General features: G+C 40.7%; 2 protein-coding genes across 2 annotated transcripts in view; one reads left to right on the forward strand and one right to left on the reverse strand.

The window, feature by feature from the left end:
• Positions 1–17,983, forward strand: part of LOC126253602 (cuticle protein 16.5-like) — a 231,402-nt gene that overhangs the window by 43,883 nt on the left and 169,536 nt on the right. The gene's annotated exons all lie outside the window — the stretch shown is intronic.
• LOC126253599 (cuticle protein 16.5-like) overlaps positions 13,215–17,983 on the reverse strand; it is a 51,006-nt gene continuing 46,237 nt past the window's right edge. Inside the window, exon 3 of the mRNA XM_049955046.1 lies at positions 13,215–13,520. Coding sequence (XP_049811003.1) covers positions 13,317–13,520 — 204 coding nt within the window. The 3' untranslated portion in view covers positions 13,215–13,316. The remainder of the gene's footprint in view (positions 13,521–17,983) is intronic.

The raw sequence follows: 17,983 nt of genomic DNA on the forward strand, positions 1-17,983 counted from the left end.
AAGTCAATAGCTTTGAAATTTGAAGATTGGCTCTCAAACCATGACGAAGAAATTAATCGCGTTTACCTCCTGTTAGACATCAGTTCGGAATTTTCGACAGAACTTTGCATTACAATCACTCTGCAAGTACTGACAGGGATGATATCGACGGCGCATTTGATACTAATGCGTTAATTCAGAATAAAATTCAATTGAGAATTGTAATGACACTGATAGGCAAGACCTTTTTGAGATTTTACAAGCACATTCCACAGTTTTTACTCACAAAACAGGAACAATCAAGGGATTTCAATACCAATTTCGTGTTCGTGAGCATACTAAATTTTGTGTTAGACCGTACGTAATTCCGGCACAGTATAGGGACCTTGTTAGAACAGAAATACAATCTATGCTCGACGAGGGCATTATTGAGCCATCCATTACATGTTGTTGAGAAGAAAAATGGATCGATCAGGCTTGTCTTAGATTCGAGACAAATCAATACTATCATCATTCTTGAAACAGACAGGCCGCAAACGTTGGAAGAACTTTTAATGGTGTAAAAGTGTTGTCTTCTATTGATCTCAGATCCAGCTTTTATCAGATCTAACTTCATCCAGAATGTAGAAAATACACAGCTTTCCTTTGTTTCGGCGTTTGTTGTCAGTTACGGAAACTTCCTTTTGGTTTGAACATTTCTTCGGTAGCATTCATTCGCGGGCTAAATTCCATATTACCTGAGTTCTTAAAACGTCACATAACCTTATATGTGCCCGATATTCTGATAGCAGAAGCCTCATGGGAACAACACAATCGCATCCTCAACAGTGTGTTACATATTTTTGCAGAATCTGGGATTACAGTTAACTTGGAAAAGTCTGAATACGGTAGGCCAAAGGTGAAGTTTTTGGGACATATTGTTTCTTCTGAAGGCATTCAGCCGGATCCTGAAAAGTTAGAAGCATTCAGAGCCATTCCAGTTCCATCCACAAAAAAACAAGTCCACAGTTTTCTAGGTCTCGTAAATTTTTACCGTCGTTTTCTGAATATGCAAATTCTAGTTACACCAAAACTTTGTTCTCTCACTGGAAAAAATGCTATTTGGAACTGGGACGAACAAGCACAGTTGGAATTCAATTATTTGAAAGAAGCGTTACGTAACGCGCCAATACTAGCTCATCCAGATCTGTCACAAGATTTCTGCCTTAGCACGGATTCTTCCAAAGTCGGTCTTGGTGACCATTTATTTCAAGAAGCCATAGAAAATGACACTACTGTTCAGAAAACCATTGCTTTTGCTAGCCGAGTGCTAACAAAATCTGAAAAAAATTATTCCGTTACTGAATTAAAAGCTTTAGTTATCGTTTGGGCATTTAACAAATTCCGTTTCTTTCTTTCTGGTAAGCACGTAAAAGTATGCAGTGATCATCGTGCATTACAATTTCTTATGTCGTCAAAATTAAACCATGACAGGTTAAAACGTTGGGCATTGTTTCTGCAAGAATTCCACTTCACAATAGTCTACATTCCCGGCTGGGCTTGAGAAAAGTAACACAGAAGGCAACATCGAGAAAAATTTCAGTATTCTTTACATTCAGAAAGTCGCCTTTGAAAACTTCATCACCACATCTTTAAAGGACATTGCTCATGAACAAGATACAGATCCGATTTGGAAAGACATCAAAAGTAAATGGCATGAAAAGACACACACACAGATTTGGCATTATTATCTGGTTAGAAACAACATACTGTTCAAACGCTGCACTGTTGATGACAAGCTATGGGTACTTTGCATTCCTGACGATTTTGTTAATAAGCTCATTTGGTACATTCATTTCAGCTATGCACATTTTGGTCCACGAAAATGTTATCATATTCTTCGGACGACTTGTTATTTTAACAATATGGAAAAGAGAATTCGAAGAGTCTTGTCTATTTGTAAACTTTGTCAAATGGCTAAACCATCTACTGTCTCACATCGTGCTCCGTTGTTTCCTATCATTCCTTCTAAATTAAAAGAATTTGCTGCTGTTGATCTCTTGGGACCCCTTGTCAGAACATCTAATGGATTTTCGTACGTTCTAGTCGCTGTTGAACTTACCTCAAAATTTGTTTCTTCACTCCGTTACGTAAAGCCACTGGACGGTCTGTGTCCAACGCCTTTGTTGAAAATTTCTTACGTGAAGTTGGACACGTTAGTAAAGTCATTTCAGATAACGGACCGCAATTCAGATCTGCTGTTTGGTTACGCATGCTTTTGAACCATAAAATCAAACCTGTCTTTATTTCATTGTACTCACCACATTGTAACACGTCTGAACGGATTATGAAAGAAATCAATAAGCTTTCCAGAATTTATTGTCACAGAAAGCATCAGTATTGGGACAGATATTTACACTTATTTCAAAACGTGCTGAATGAAATGCCTTATGACTCCACTGCTTTACCACCTATTCTTGTACTGAAGAATGAAGAACCACCGAACTGAATCAGAGAGCTTGTACCTTTCCCGAATACACGTAAACTTCGACACAAAGACATAATTGAATTGGCTATTATAAATATAAAATCTGCAGCAGACAAAAGGAGAAAACTACACGGTAAAGCAAATGCAAAGAAATTTATACATTGGTCAGAAAGTTCTCATTAAAGCTCATTCATTGTCACATAAGAAGAAACACTTGAGTCACAAATTCTTTCTAGTTTACAATGGACCATACAGAATCCGACGAATACCACATGATAATTGCGTTGAAGTTGAAACTCTGCGTACTAGGAAGAGTAAAGGTTTACACCACATTTCACATGTAAAACCGTTTATTGAAAGATAATCTGTTTTTTAACTTAGTCTTTGCCATAAAACCTTTCACTTCACGCTACTAGTACAATTTGTCACACTGAGAAACTGTTAACATGCAACAATGTTTTGGAGTTAACTATCCAGTCTAGAACCTAGGGAATATTTTTAAACAGAAATTACGAATGCATTGTTATAGTGAACAGACGACACAGTGTTGTTATTTGTACATTCTTGCTTGTTAGTTGCACGATTACGCAACGACTATCAGGTTTACATACTGGTACTGCTAATGAGATTTTAATGCAACATTTTCGTTTACTTGAAAATACATTCTGGATTTAAAGTACTTTCTGTGAGATACCAGTTGACACAGTGGTTAGTTTATGTGACAGCTACACGATTTTATCACGACGCTACTAATGAGTGACTATTTACAATGTTGCTTTTGCCGTGTTTCTGTTTTATATCTGCACAGTTTTCCTGAATTATTCTGGAAAGGCAAACATGTTTTAGTAGTAACTTTTGTGGTATAGCTACAATGAGACAGTATTTTCCGTAGCACAAGAATACGTTACGGCACAGTACTTCCTTCATCATGGCAATAAGCGTAATAATTAAGATATCTATAAGCAAAGCATTTCACTTTTATTTATCATGAGGTAAGTACATTGACTTCTGCAGAACTTAGCTTTCGGAGGACGATAACTACGACACTTCCACAGAGATTATCTTACAACAAGATGCACATTTTAGCGCTACAGTACATGTATTTGAGTGATTAATTTTGTACTCAAAACATTTATTTTTAAAGGTTTTTGATTTAGAAAGAAAGTTTTCTGTGATACATTTCATTTCATTGCTGTAATCTGTAACACCTGAGGGTATAATTACATTAATCCTCAGGGGGGTACACGCTTACTTTGTGTACCATGTGTGTAGCAAGCACAAGGAGCCCTAGCTAATATGGTATTTGCTTATACAACTTTACACATCGGTACCATATTTCTGTAAGGCAGAATTAGACAGCTATCTCATCGTTTAACTGAGAGAGACAAACGTGTTTTTACTCCATCAGTGACAGGTGTTTACATAATTACACAGCTGGATAACTTCGCACTTATGAAACTGTATTTTGTCTGTACTCTGTGAACTGTTCATATTTTTTCGGAACCATTGTGATACTATGAGAGCTTTGAATGATGTATTTGGTAAGGGATCACGATTTTGGAAGTACGTTTGAGGTAGACGACTTTATTCAAGGTCTTGAAATTATTGAAAGATGCTCCGACGATTCTGAGATGTGATTGATCTGTTATGATCTTATTATTATGATGATGATGTGTATTATGCTGTTGAGGTATGTTTATGATCAATAAGCTGAGAATCGTACTTTAAGAGTTATGAAATGTGTGTAAATGCGTGAATGTATCACAATGCAGGCGAAAATTTTTTGCACACTGTTATATTCATAGGATTTGGTTTCTACACATTTGCAACGCAAATTTTCGACCTGTGAAATTTTTTATATGAGACTGTCACTGTAGTGCAAACTGGTGTCGTAAATATTTCGGTAAGAAAGTTAAGTAACCTTCACATAATGCGTCGTGGGCACCCAGCTGCGTGACAGTTGCCTGGGAAAAAGTCATTAGTGTGTGCCTTTCAGAGGCACAGGTGGAGAAAAAAGGAGGCCATTATCCTCGCTATTGATATTTCTTTGTAGAAAGCATCGCAAATACGACACGCTCAAACATGAAAACATATGATTGTACTGTGGAGCTCTTAATTTATGATATTTACTAAAATGCCTAGTGGAATGATGAGAAACATTTTACATCTATTGTCTTGCTAGTTGAGAGTTTGCTCATTTTGTTTAATATCTAGTTTCTAGCTGCACTGCAGCATTGGTTAAAATAAAATTTTATAGATGTACTAATATAGATATTTTATGTCTACAGATCCAGTAAATAATAACTTTATGATCTACTTAAAAAAAACGAAGGAGCACAAGAAGACATTTCCCTTCACAGGACTTGCATACATAATTTTCTTTTCAACTACTTGGTAATATTTTTCGTAGAATAAGTTGTGGTGCACCACTTTAATTACATAGACATTAAGATGTGAATAGACATTTCCCTATCTGCATTGTTGTCTTTAGTGTAATATTTTTTCTGCTTGAGCTTTGCATTGTTTAGGTGTAAGTTATAGCATTTGCTGCTACTGTTTGCCATGCACAGTGCTACTGAATGTCACTTTGTATTACTCTGTTAAGCCAGTTTTACTACTGATTTATTTTTCTTGTTGATGCACATTGGCTCATATTAGTTGTAATTTGCTGCTGCTTGCTTTGACAATTTCCATTTTTTTCATTGCTGTTTGTATTAATTGTTTTGTGCTGCTGCATTGCCTCGTCCCTTAGTATAGCATCTGAGCTCAGTAGATTTAAGTTAGCTTAAGAGGGGGTAGACTATATAAGAGAATCAGTTGCAATGAATTGGGAGAAATGCATTGAGAAGTTATATGAAAAAAGTACAGAAAGCAGGTATAAGTAGGATTTTCTTGGAAATAAATGATGAGGTAAGATAACGGAAAATAAATATTGAGGTAAGAAATATGTGAACATATAAATACAGAAAGCATGCTTGGATAGGATTTTTTTGGTGGTAACAAATGTTGAAATAAGACGAAAGATTTATGGAATGAAGTTTTGGGTTGGACTGCAGTACCAAATTTTACACTGAAAACAAACCCTGTCCTTTCTTCCTGTCTTATTCTGCTATGTGTTTGTGTACTCTTGTGTATTTGTGTTTTTCCTGTCTTTAAGTGTTTAGCCACTAAGATTTATGTTGTAGAATTTCTCTAGTACTAAGCTGCATTCACTATGATGAGGAATACTCTTATCCTCAAATATAATTCGCATTAATAATATGATATTTACTTTGTAAAGATGTTTAGACATTATTAATTCTGTTCTGTTTCAATGCTCATATGTGAAATTAATGTTTCGAAAACTATTCTCATTATTTTATATATTTACTTATGTCATAATTCCTGTAACACTGATGTATGTGTTTATTTCTATTCTTTTGTAAAGCCTGTATTACTACAAATGTTATCTGTATTATTATGTTTTTAATGACGTTTTCTGTGTCTCTGTAATTGTATTCTCATGTTACAAAATTGTAATTGATACCAGTCTATCAAATTAAGTAACTTGTAAGCATTCATTTCACTCCACACATTTCTGTTGGTCATAGTATATGCACAATATGTGAAAAAAGAGGACTGTTAGTGTTAGCACGTGTTTTAATAATTCAGCAAGGGACTGGATAACAGCATTACTGGTTCAAAGGCCATTTCAAAAAAATTTTCTTTGTGAGTGCACAAGTGGTGGTTCATGGACTTGCTATATTCTCCGCAAGACTGTTCAATGGTGATTGTGCACCTGCACAGTCACAGCAGATGGCTGCTAGCCATCTCTACAAGGACTACAGTGGGTCTACACGTTTGATGACTCACCAATACCATTATTCTTGCAAGGACTGCACTGGGTCTGCACCTCTGGTGGCCCACCAATACCGTAATCTCTACCAGGACTACAGTTGGTCTCCTCTGTGATGACCTACCTACCAACATTCTTCAAAACTTCGGCTGACTCTGCGGTGGGTTTGTTCTGTTGTGGCCCATTACCTGTCTGCATGTCAAGAGTCAGCACTGTCTTTCTGTTGGAAGGACAACACTACTTCTTCAAGACTGCATTGAGATCCACTACTTCCGTGTGCATTGTCTTTTACTGCTCAGACTTTGAGAAAAAAAAAAACTGCAATTTTTCTGTGATGGATGCTCAGCACTGTCTTTATGGACTGTGAGAAAATTTTAGCTTTTGACCAACATTGTATCAATAAGTGTTTGCATATGATTTCTTTGTTATTGTCATTGTGAAATTTTTTTTAACAAATATGTAATGGCCAATGCCCAAAACAACTTGTAAAATTTTTTGTGGGGAGCATGGGGGCTACGTAAGTAGGCTGTTTAGGTTTTCGTATTGGTAACGCCACGTAGCGCTCTGTATGAAAATCACTGGCTGTGCTGTGTGCAGTCTGTGGCTAGTTTGCATTCTTGTCTGCCATTGTAGTGTTGGGCAGCTGGATGTTAACAGCGCGTAGCGTTGCGCAATTGGAGGTGAGCCGCCAGCAATGGTGGATGTGGGGAGAGAGATGGCGAAATTTTGAGAGCGGACGATCTGGACGTGTCTCATTAAGAAAGAGTAAATTTGTAACACTGGATATCATGAACTGATAGTTATAATATGACTTTTGAACAATATTAAGCTGGCAGTAGTGGCGCTCGCTGTATTGCAGTAGTTCGAGTAAGGAAGATTTTTGTGAGGTAAGTGATTTGTGAAACGTATAGGTTAATGTTAGTCAGGGCCATTCTTTTGTAGGGATTTTTGAAAGTCAGATTGCGTTGCGCTAAAAATGTTGTGTGTCAGTTTAAGCACAGTCATGTATAATTGTTCAAAGGGGACGTTTCAAAGTGTGTTTCAATTAGCTAAGTTGATTAATTATCAATTACTAGGTGAGTATATTATTGGTTATCTCTTCTCCGTTTCCATAACCGCTAGTTTTTCTCTCAACACTATGTTTATGACGTTATATCTCCAGAACTATACGTACTATGATATAATTTCGCAGATACATTTAGTGTTACATGCGAATATCGTCTGCAAAAGTGTTCCAAATAGAATTAGTAGTAAAACAGTTATTTTTTAAAGCGCCTTGCCTGATGCTAAATTTCTACGGCACGAAAAGCGAAAATATAGTAAGCGACAAACTATTTCCTTTCATCATTTTGTGCGAAGGTCAGCGATAAAAATTTTCTTTAATGTTAGAAATTATATGTAAATTTTGTTTTAAATCGCTTAGTGCTCTCATTCCACAATAGTGGATTAATATATTCTGCGTTTATGCGCTTTGAGCTACGCTATTCCAAGACATGTACACAGTTTCTATCTACATATTCGTCTTACTGTGTTAAATTTTTAACATATGAGTATACTTCTTAACGAGTAGATTATGACAGAACATTAAATTTTTAAATTCGGTTAATAATTATACGAGGTACTGAAAATCAAATTTTTGGTGCCCCTGGAAGACGTTAAATACAACCTGCAATTATGATCGGGTGACCGTGCTCCGGGTTACTCGTTTAGTAACATTGATTGTAAATACGTCCCAAAGCGTATAAGCTGACGAACTCTCTGTCACACTGTAGGTTTATATCTGTTGGAAGGCTTCTGGAAAAGCACAGTGCATCTGTAATGAAACATGCATAGTAGTTGCCAGAACGACCAGGTGTAGAATATTGTTCCATTGGGTGTCCTTAATTAGCAGACATGACAATAAACGTGAGCGAAATCAGACACGCACTGCTAGGATCGTAACACTTCCACACAGCTCATACGTATCTTTGGCATGCTTAAGTAAGTTATATGGGAATCCTTGGACGAAGTATACCGTAGTCCTCGCGAAACCCTATTGGGTAAATGTAGAAGTTCTGTACGCTGAAGTTTATCATGAGAACAAGGAGAGAGAGATTGGGACAATCATTTTTCCCTCTTTCAATACGAGAATGAAAGAGGAAACGAAGCTGATAATGTAGGTACTACGTACCTTCCAACACGACCTATAAAATGTCTTGCGGATTATTTATATAGGTGTAGACACAGATATCTTCAACCAAATGTACATATAGCTTGTATAACTCCCGACTGAACATCATAGGTTAATTGGTATTCATGTCAATTCGAAACGAGCAGAAGACTGAAGCGGAAACAAACGTGTTGCTTTATACAGTCCATTTGCAAACTGACTAAGTGGTGAAATGTACTGACTCGATTACAGTCCTGCGGTTCCTTTCCAGAGAAGCTGAATAAAAGCCGTAACCGCTTTGGCACAGAACTCTCAAGATAGCAAATGAGCTGCAGAAACTGATGTTATGCTGGTATAATGGGCGACCAACACATCAATGAAATGGCACAAAGTATGCAACACCTACCTGCTACTGAACGACCGATACCCTACGATAAACTTCATACGACACTCGAAAAGAATGCAAAAACAGACTGGAAAATGTTGCTGGACCCGGAGAGTAACAAACATGATGTTGAGCGACTCGGCAACAGATGAACAACACCCATTGTTTCGTAACTCATAGCTCACAGGAGAATAATTCTTACTATTAATAGGAACCCAAATTATTACTAAGAAAACTTAAATTGGCTCAAATGGTTCTGAGCACTATGGGACTTAACATCTGAGGTCATCAGTCCCCTAGATCTTAGAACTACTTAAACCTAACTAACCTAAGGACATCGCACGCATCCATGCCCGAGGCAGGATTCGAACCTGCGACCGTAGCGGATGCGCGGTTCCGGACTGAAGATCATAGAACCGCTCGGCCACAACGGCCGGCAAAACTTAAATTTACTACAGTATGTTTTCTATCTAAACTGTGATATCTACCGCATTGTAAATGATATTATACAAAATTAACAGAATGCCACAAATCCAAGCATCGAAGATCAATATCAGTATGTAATGTTTTAGAAGTGATGAATTATCTTTCTCGTAGAGTATCTCATAGCTCGATTTACAGTACCGCTTCCCAATGTATTTCGCTGACATTCGGAAAAAGAAAATTTTCCAACGTTTGCTTAAGCAGACTTCTGAATATACTAATTATTGCAATTGTAGAACTGCATGCTGGACCGATACTCGAACTCGGGACTTCTGTGTTTTTCTAAGGACGCTACCCTTTTGGTTTTATTTTAGATGCTTATTGCAAGCTACCATACGAAAAAGCATTACAGAGTCCCATAAAAGGCAGAAAATTGTGAGGACTAATATAACTCTTTCTTTTTTGTAAATTTCTTTTACAAGCAGGAAAGAGAACATGGTTGAAGTTTAATCCACAATTCTCATATTGAACCGCATTGTTTGAAGTTTAATCCACATTTCTCATATTGAACCACATTTTAAAAAATGCCATGAAGGAAGAAATTTCTAGCAAAATAATCAAGTACGCACTCCATTAATACATTAAGGTAACTGACTTGCCACATAAGGGAAAATCCGAGTCTCCAACTCTTCATCAGAGAGGGCCAGTCACCTTCTCAGAAGAAACAGTCCGTAATGGTTCGTTTGTTCAAAACTTACTACGCTGTAAAACTTCTCAGAGCAGGAACAACCAAACTGTTCGGAGGGTCCATGAATAGTCTTCTTAATTTACTGACATAACGGTTCCCATATTTCATTCGGCGGCGTATCTTTTCGTGTTGTTCCTGTACGTACATCCAAAATTGCAGCTCGTCCATTCCGCTATCGTCATATATGCAGTTCACCGCCATCCCTGAAATCCAATTGATCGCATTGGGTTTTTGTCTGGGAAAGTACGTCACATCTGCGTATAGAATTACATACCTGCGATCCAACAGATCACGTTGGTTTCTGTCTGGTGTAGTATGCCACATCTGTGTAAAGGATTACCGCCGATGGGATCTCTGTGTAAGTGCTAGTCCAAGAAATGCTATGATACCACATGTCAGAGTCCACAATTTTTCGCCTTTTCACACACCAAACGGTATTCCTACTTGTCCATCAGCCCACAATTTCTGCAAGGGGGTGAGTCAGCTGTGTTTATTGCGTGTAGTCTGGCCCGTTTCATGTACTTGTGATTAACTAGAACATACCATGAGGATCGAGCCGCCGATTTCAAGTATGGGGGCCGCACGGAACGCCAGAGTATCGGCCAATTTCTCATCGGGTATCACCGTTCCGTCTTGTTCCTGTCAAGAGACGATAAATATCTCGCACCCTCGGTTCTCCGCACGTCGGCAGCTCATGATGGACATAGTTATAGTTTACAAGAAACGTTGCACTGTGAGCAAGTTTCGGCGAGATGTTGGCGACTGGAACAGGCGGCTCATCGCGTTAGTTCGTCAGTCAGTGTCGAGGTAATTGTATGCGTCCTATGGTACCATATTTTGAGTATCAAAAGCATGAACAGGGTCGAAGATTTAAGGCGGCCGTTCGTAAGGCCAAGTCCACCATGTCACGTTCTGAGACAGTGGCATAACAAATCCCGTGGATGACACCGTATCTGAAGGCCGCCCTCAGCGACCCGTAATTTCCGTCGGTAGCGAAAATAATTATGCAACACATGGCAATCGCGATGCAAAGTATTCGTTGTCATACTTCACGCGTTGTATCATGTCCAGGACTCGTAAGGAATTTTCTCGAACCTGAACGCGAATTTTTTGGGGCTTACAATTCATCGTCGCATTCCTCCGTAGATCACGAGTAAAAGGAATCCACAGGCACATCAACGTTTCCACCACTCTTAAGGGGCTTTGGTCCCCATCCAGTCCTCGTCCAATGTCGATTATCCCCGATATTTCCATATTCATAACACTGCCCGACGAAACTCCATAGCATACGATCCAGTGGAGGGACATTCACACCACCTCTGCCGATCGCATGAGAAACAGCAGGACATCCACACACACCCGACAGATGAAGGTGTTGCCCCTCAACAGCGAGAGACTACCGCAGTCCATTCGTGGGCGGCTGAAACGCTGCCGTGATAAGGACCACTGGTAGGTAGCAGCCTTGTCTTATGAGCTCATAATGGGAATGGGTCCAGCATCTCGGCCGCTCACTGCCACTCTGGAGATAGCAGTCGCATGGGTGGGAGAAACGCCATGCTGCGCATGACCGACGTTAGGAAGTCATTTTTCTTTCTTTTGGTCATCAGTCTTCTGACTGGTTTATTGTGGCCCGCCACGAATTCCTCTCCTGAGACAACCTCTTCCTCTCGGAGGAGCACTTGCAATCTACGTCCTCAAAATGGTTCAAATGGTTCTGAGCACTATGGGACTTAATCGGAGGTCATCAGTCCCATAGGCTTAGAAGTACTTAAACCTAACTAACTAAAAGGACGTCATACACGTCTATGCCCGAGGCAGGATTCGAACCTGCGACCGCAGCAGCAGCGCGGTTCCGGACTGAAGCGCCTAGAATCGCTCGGCCACCGCGGACGGCCCTACGTCCTCAATTATTTGCTGGGTGTATTCCAACCTCTGTCTTCCTCTACAGTTTTTGCCCTCTACAGCTCCCTCCAGTGGCATGGAAGCAATTCCCTCATGTCTTAACAGATAATCCTGTCAGGCTGCCCCTTCTCCTTATCAGTGTTTTCCACATATTCCTTGCCTCTCCGACTCTGAGCAGAACCTCCTCATTCCTTACGTTGTAAGTCCACCTAATTTTCAACGTTCGTATGTAGCATCACATCTCAGTTGCTCTGATTCTCTTCTGTTCCGGTCAGTCTGGAACCGCGCGACCGCTACTGTCGCAGGTTCGAAACCTGCCTCGGGCATGGATGTGTGTGATGTCCTTAGGTTTACGTAATTCTAAGTTTTAGGGGAGTGATGACCTCAGATGTTATGTCCCATAGTGCAAAGAGCCATTTGAACCATTTTTTCTTGTGTTCCGGTTTTCCCACACTGCATGTTTTACTACCATATGGATTACTGGCAATACTTGAAAGTCGGACACACAAAGCTGTTTCGACTACCAAAGTACAAGGACTCGTACGCAAATGTCCTAGGAACGATTTTTGCGGACCCGCCAGGTGGTTGGTGTGTGGCTGGTGCGTAAAGATGAGCGGCGGTGTGGAATCGACCAAGTAAAGCTATCACCTAAGCGAAACCACGCAAGTATACGCCCCAGGGGGAACTAACAGCTGCACAGCTAGCAATGGAATATTTCTTTTAATTTAGTTTTAACATACATAAATACTTTTCTTTAAGGGTGCGAGAGGTGGCCGCACTTAGTTTTTACTTCCTGCTGTATGGCAGGACGGCAGCGAGGTTCGTTCCAGGACAGTTATAATGTTATTAGAACATACCGTGGTTTTGTGAATAATAAAGGTTTCTGCTTCTTCTACCTTCCTTGAAAAAATAAAATAAAATAAAACAGTCGGTAGAGTACTTGCTCGCAAAAAATGTCGGAAAAAAGTCGGAAGAAAACTTGTCCGCTTAAAAAAAACACATGCAAAAAAGTCGAAAGAGCACTTGCCTGGGGAAGGCAAAAATCCCGACTTCAAGTCTTGGTCAGGCACGCAGTTTTATTCTGCGAGTAAGTTTCATATTTGCACTTACTCTGCAGTAGAGTGTGAATTTCGTTCTGAATTGTGATTACACGCTATGGGTTCATTATCTCACACAGTTTTCGCTTGTCTTTATACAATTTTTGTTTTATATAGTACACTGTATTCTTTGTTGGCTAGCGGCAAATAAGTACCTGGCTTGTATTGTTATGGCACATAATCATATGAGGTCAAATGAGTTTTACCCAATATCAATTAAAAACATTGATTAGCTGTTGTAATACTTTTATTGAGTTTGTACAGTAGCTTCCTGCAAACATGTCACTTAGTGACACATCTCAGGATAAGGTATGTTGCAGATGTAGACATTTCAGCCCAGCAGAGCAGCCTTAGCCTGAAGGTGGGCGGCCGCGGCAAGGGCACCTGGGGCTGCGATGGCAGCTGGGGCGGCGTAGGCCAAGGGAGCAGGGGCGGCGTACGCAACTGCGGGGGCAGCGTAAGCGCGGGCGGCGTAGGCGAGGGCGGCGCCGTTGATGACGGCGTCACGGGCCTGTGTCTGGGCGACGGCGGTCAGGTGGGCGGCCCTGGTGGCGGCGACGGCAGGGGTATCCAGCAGGTAGCCGTCGGAGCGGACAGCGACAGGGGCGGGGCCGTAGGCAGCATAGCCGGCGTGCACGGGGGCGGCGACCACAGCGGGGGCGGCGTAGGCAGCGGGGGCTACCACTGCGGCGGGGGCGGCGCCCAGGTAGCCTGGAGTCGCCAGAGCCACGGCCAGCATAGCGCTCAGGACGATCTGAAATTCATAAAGGTACATAATTTACACATCCTTTCATGTCAATGTCCTTACGACAATAGATGAGGGTGCTAGTGCTGTGTTAGACGAGACACAGAATCATTCAACAAGATTACGTTTGTCCTTACCAGGGTCTGCATTGTGGAAGTGCTGGTTGTGTTGCTGCTACTGCTGCTGCCGAAATGTGCCTGGCCAGTGGTCACGGCTGCTATTTATACGGGCCAGTACGGCAGTGTGTGAAAGCAGTGCACCTCGTCGTTTTGACCTTGTGTGCGGTCCTTTCCTGGGCGTTGTCTTGTAGGAACCGGGTATGTCTTTAATATTATGGCTAAGAGTGTTTGCGCTTCCTGAATGAGATGGAAGGAGAATATTAACTTTTCGACTTTTTGTCCATAGTTTAGATACATCTGGAACACGTGTTATGGTCACTTCGATAATTTTAGCGCTTTCTTCTACAGTTATCTTCTTCACGAGCATAAAATCCAGCTACCAGCAAGAAGTTTTACTTCAAATAAGGATGACTGGTGTAGCGGCTAAAAGTTCGAAGACTTTTGGAATGACTTGATTTTTCTACTAGAAGCATTTTATCTTTTCGTTTATCACATGCAAAATCGATTTTTCTTAACAGTTCTTGTAACTGCGTCTTACTTCGAGTCCGCTGTCAAAATAAACGTCCCTGTTATAACAGTTTTAAACTGAAGTTAGATAGGAAAGGCAATTGCTTATTGCTCATTTTCGTTATTTACCTTACGCGTACGTCACCACAATGGCAGTATAAAGGACGACTCGTTTGAACTCCTTTAAACCTTCGAAATCTTCCTGTGTTCTACCCTTCTCTATCCGATTCCTGTAAAGTACTGGAAACTAACTCGGAATACGTTTTTTATGGGAAAAAAACCAAAGTTGGCAATTTTAGTTTTATTTGCTTGATGATAGTTTCGGGTCTGGGTCCATTTTCATATCGTCCAGAGAGTCACAATCATGTTTCCTAGTATACAAGAACCATGCCAAGATAAAAAAAAAATTGTATACAGCAAAGTGCAAACGACCAGTTACAGAGCATGCAGATAACAGCTATACGGTCTCTTACGCTCGCAATAGTGCAAAATGGATAATTCTTTCTTCATTCTGGGCATTTTTTACTGCGAGTGGAACAGAAGTTCACGGGAAGAGCGCATTATCATCCGCTTTTTTATTTCCAATTACGTTGAGTATAGAAGAACAATACTTCACAGTAACTAAAATGTACACAGTAGAAAAATATTAACCCATTAGATCTAGTCTTTCAGTAAATCCTGAATCTCAAATATTAGTAGTAGCACCACCATCCGTTCTAGTGGAATGAGAAAAATCAATTTAGACATATTGTAATTTTCAGCAGCAGCAATATATTAAATTATAATGACATGGAATATTTTTACTAGACCTTTTGATCTATAAAGTAAACTGCAAGTTAAGTGCTCTACTCAGCCTCTAAACTAAAAACTTAACTAGAACACTAGTTTAAGCCATAAACAATCAGTAAAACCTTTGAGCTATATTGAGTATGTATGCCATCAATGGAAAAAGAACCTCCCTTTCAGTATGGAAACTAGCTTGGTATTCCCTGTATGATGTTTGTAAAACAGCTCCTTATCAATCCCATGAGCAGCAATTTACCAACACGTACAATGGAACTTTATAACTGCTGGTACGTAGCCCTATATTGGAGCACAGCGAACTTGACAGTTGAGTTCACCTAAACATATCCATAACACACGTCGTATTAGTGTCTTGATAATGAATTAATTGAGTTTCATAAATTTAAGAAAAGAAAAACGTTACTATTCCATGGAATATGCATTTCTCTAATGAATAGTTTTTTCTGTGCTGTTTATGTCACACACGTTTGAAACTTCATTTTGACGTATTTGAGTATGTTTACAGATACAGATTTATAGCTGGAATCGTTTTCAATTCACAATTTGTAAGAATTTTGGTTTAGTGACATATCCAAATATACTCGTGACAAAATAACTTACAGACAGCTGCGTGTTTGAGTGAAAAACAGAGAGAGAAACAGAGGAACACAGAAATAGAGATACAGGGTGTTTCAAAAATGACCGGTATATTTGAAACGGTAATAAAACCTAAACGAGCAGCGATAGAAATACACCGTTTGTTGCAATATGCTTGGGACAACGGTACATTTTCAGGAGGACAAACTTTCGAAATTACAGAAGTTACAATTTTCAACAACAGATGGCGCTGCAAGTGATGTGAAAGATATAGAAGACAACGCAGTCTGTGGGTGCGCCACTCTGTACGTCGTCTTTCTGCTGTAAGCGTGTGCTGTTCACAACGTGCACGTGTGCTGTAGACAACATGGTTTATTCCTTAGAACAGAGGATTTTTCTGGTGTTGGAATTCCACCGCCTAGAACACAGTGTTGTTGCAACAAGACGAAGTTTTCAACGGAGGTTTAATGTAACCAAAGGACCGAAAACCGATACAATAAAGGATCTGTTTGAAAAATTTCAACGGACTGGGAACGTGATGGATGAACGTGCTGGAAAGGTAGGGCGACCGCGTACGGCAACCACAGAGGGCAACGCGCAGCTAGTGCAGCAGGTGATCCAACAGCGGCCTCGGGTTTCCGTTCGCCGTGTTGCAGCTGCGGTCCAAATGACGCCAACGTCCACGTATCATCTCATGCGCCAGAGTTTACACCTCTATCCATACAAAATTCAAACGCGGCAAACCCTCAGCGCCGCTACCATTGCTGCACGAGAGACATTCGCTAACGATATAGTGCACAGGATTGATGACGGCGATATGCATGTGGGCAGCATTTGGTTTACTGACGAAGCTTATTTTTACCTGGACGGCTTCGTCAATAAAGAGAACTGGCGCATAGGGGGAACCGAAAAGCCCCATGTTGCAGTCCCATCGTCCCTGCATCCTCAAAAAGTACTGGTCTGGGCCGCCATTTCTTCCAAAGGAATCATTGGCCCATTTTTCAGATCCGAAACGATTACTGCATCACGCTATCTGGACATTCTTCGTGAATTTGTGGCGGTACAAACTGCCTTAGACGACACTGCGAACACCTCGTGGTTTATGCAAGATGGTACCCGGCCACATCGCACGGCCGACGTCTTTAATTTCCTGAATGAATATTTCGATGATCGTGTGATTGCTTTGGGCTATCCGAAACATACAGGAGGCGGCGTGGATTGGCCTCCCTATGCGCCAGACATGAACCCCTGTGACTTCTTTCTGTGGGGACACTTGAAAGACCAGGTGTACCGCCAGAATCCAGAAACAATTGAACAGCTGAAGCAGTACATCTCATCTGCATGTGAAGCCATTCCGCCAGACACGTTGTTAAAGGTTTCGGGTAATTTCATTCAGAGACTACGCCATATTATTGCTGCGCATGGTGGATATGTGGAAAATATCGTACTATAGAGTTTCCCAGACCGCAGCGCCATCTGTTGTTGAAAATTGTAACTACTGTAATTTCGAAAGTTTGTCCGCCTGAAAATGTACTGTTGTCCCAAGCATATTGCAACAAACGGTGTATTTCTATCGCTGCTCGTTTAGGTTTTATTGCCGTTTCAAATATACCGGTCATTTTTGAAACACCCTGTACATACGTAGTAGCATAGTGTACATCATTCTGTCCTGATGGAGGCCGACATCTAAAGTATTGGTGATTGATGCGGACTCATGTCTACGCATGTGCCGCCAATAGCTCATGGAAATAGGTCCAAACTGGGTCCAACGCAAGGCACACACACTTAGCTCGATGGCGTCCCAAATAGCACGGAGATTAGGATGACGCTGGAAAACACGTCAACACCCACACATTCGTGGTGTGTGCGTCAAGCCAGTCTGATGAATTTCGGAAACGACAGTATAACGGCCGTGGGTAGATGTAGACAATTGATACAGCTCCACTCTGTCGTTTAGTGAAACAAACACGAGGTTACCAAGTATCAGACCAGATATGTCACTTGATTCAGGACTTTCTTGCGGATAGAACTCAACTTATCGGTCTTAGCGCAACAAAACTGTAACACAGTCTTCAGCAAAACAGTGAGAGCCTTTCTGGAACTATTATCGAAAACGTATAATTTTGTTACTGATTCGTGTGCATGCAAGCGAAGTAATCGTTACGCCATTTCAGTGTACTGATTGTTCTATAACAATAACGGTCATTTCCTTCATCAGTGTCGCCATGATCTCGATAGCTATTGAGT

This window comes from Schistocerca nitens, chromosome 4 (genome assembly GCF_023898315.1).
Source record: "Schistocerca nitens isolate TAMUIC-IGC-003100 chromosome 4, iqSchNite1.1, whole genome shotgun sequence".
NCBI lineage: Eukaryota > Metazoa > Arthropoda > Insecta > Orthoptera > Acrididae > Schistocerca > Schistocerca nitens.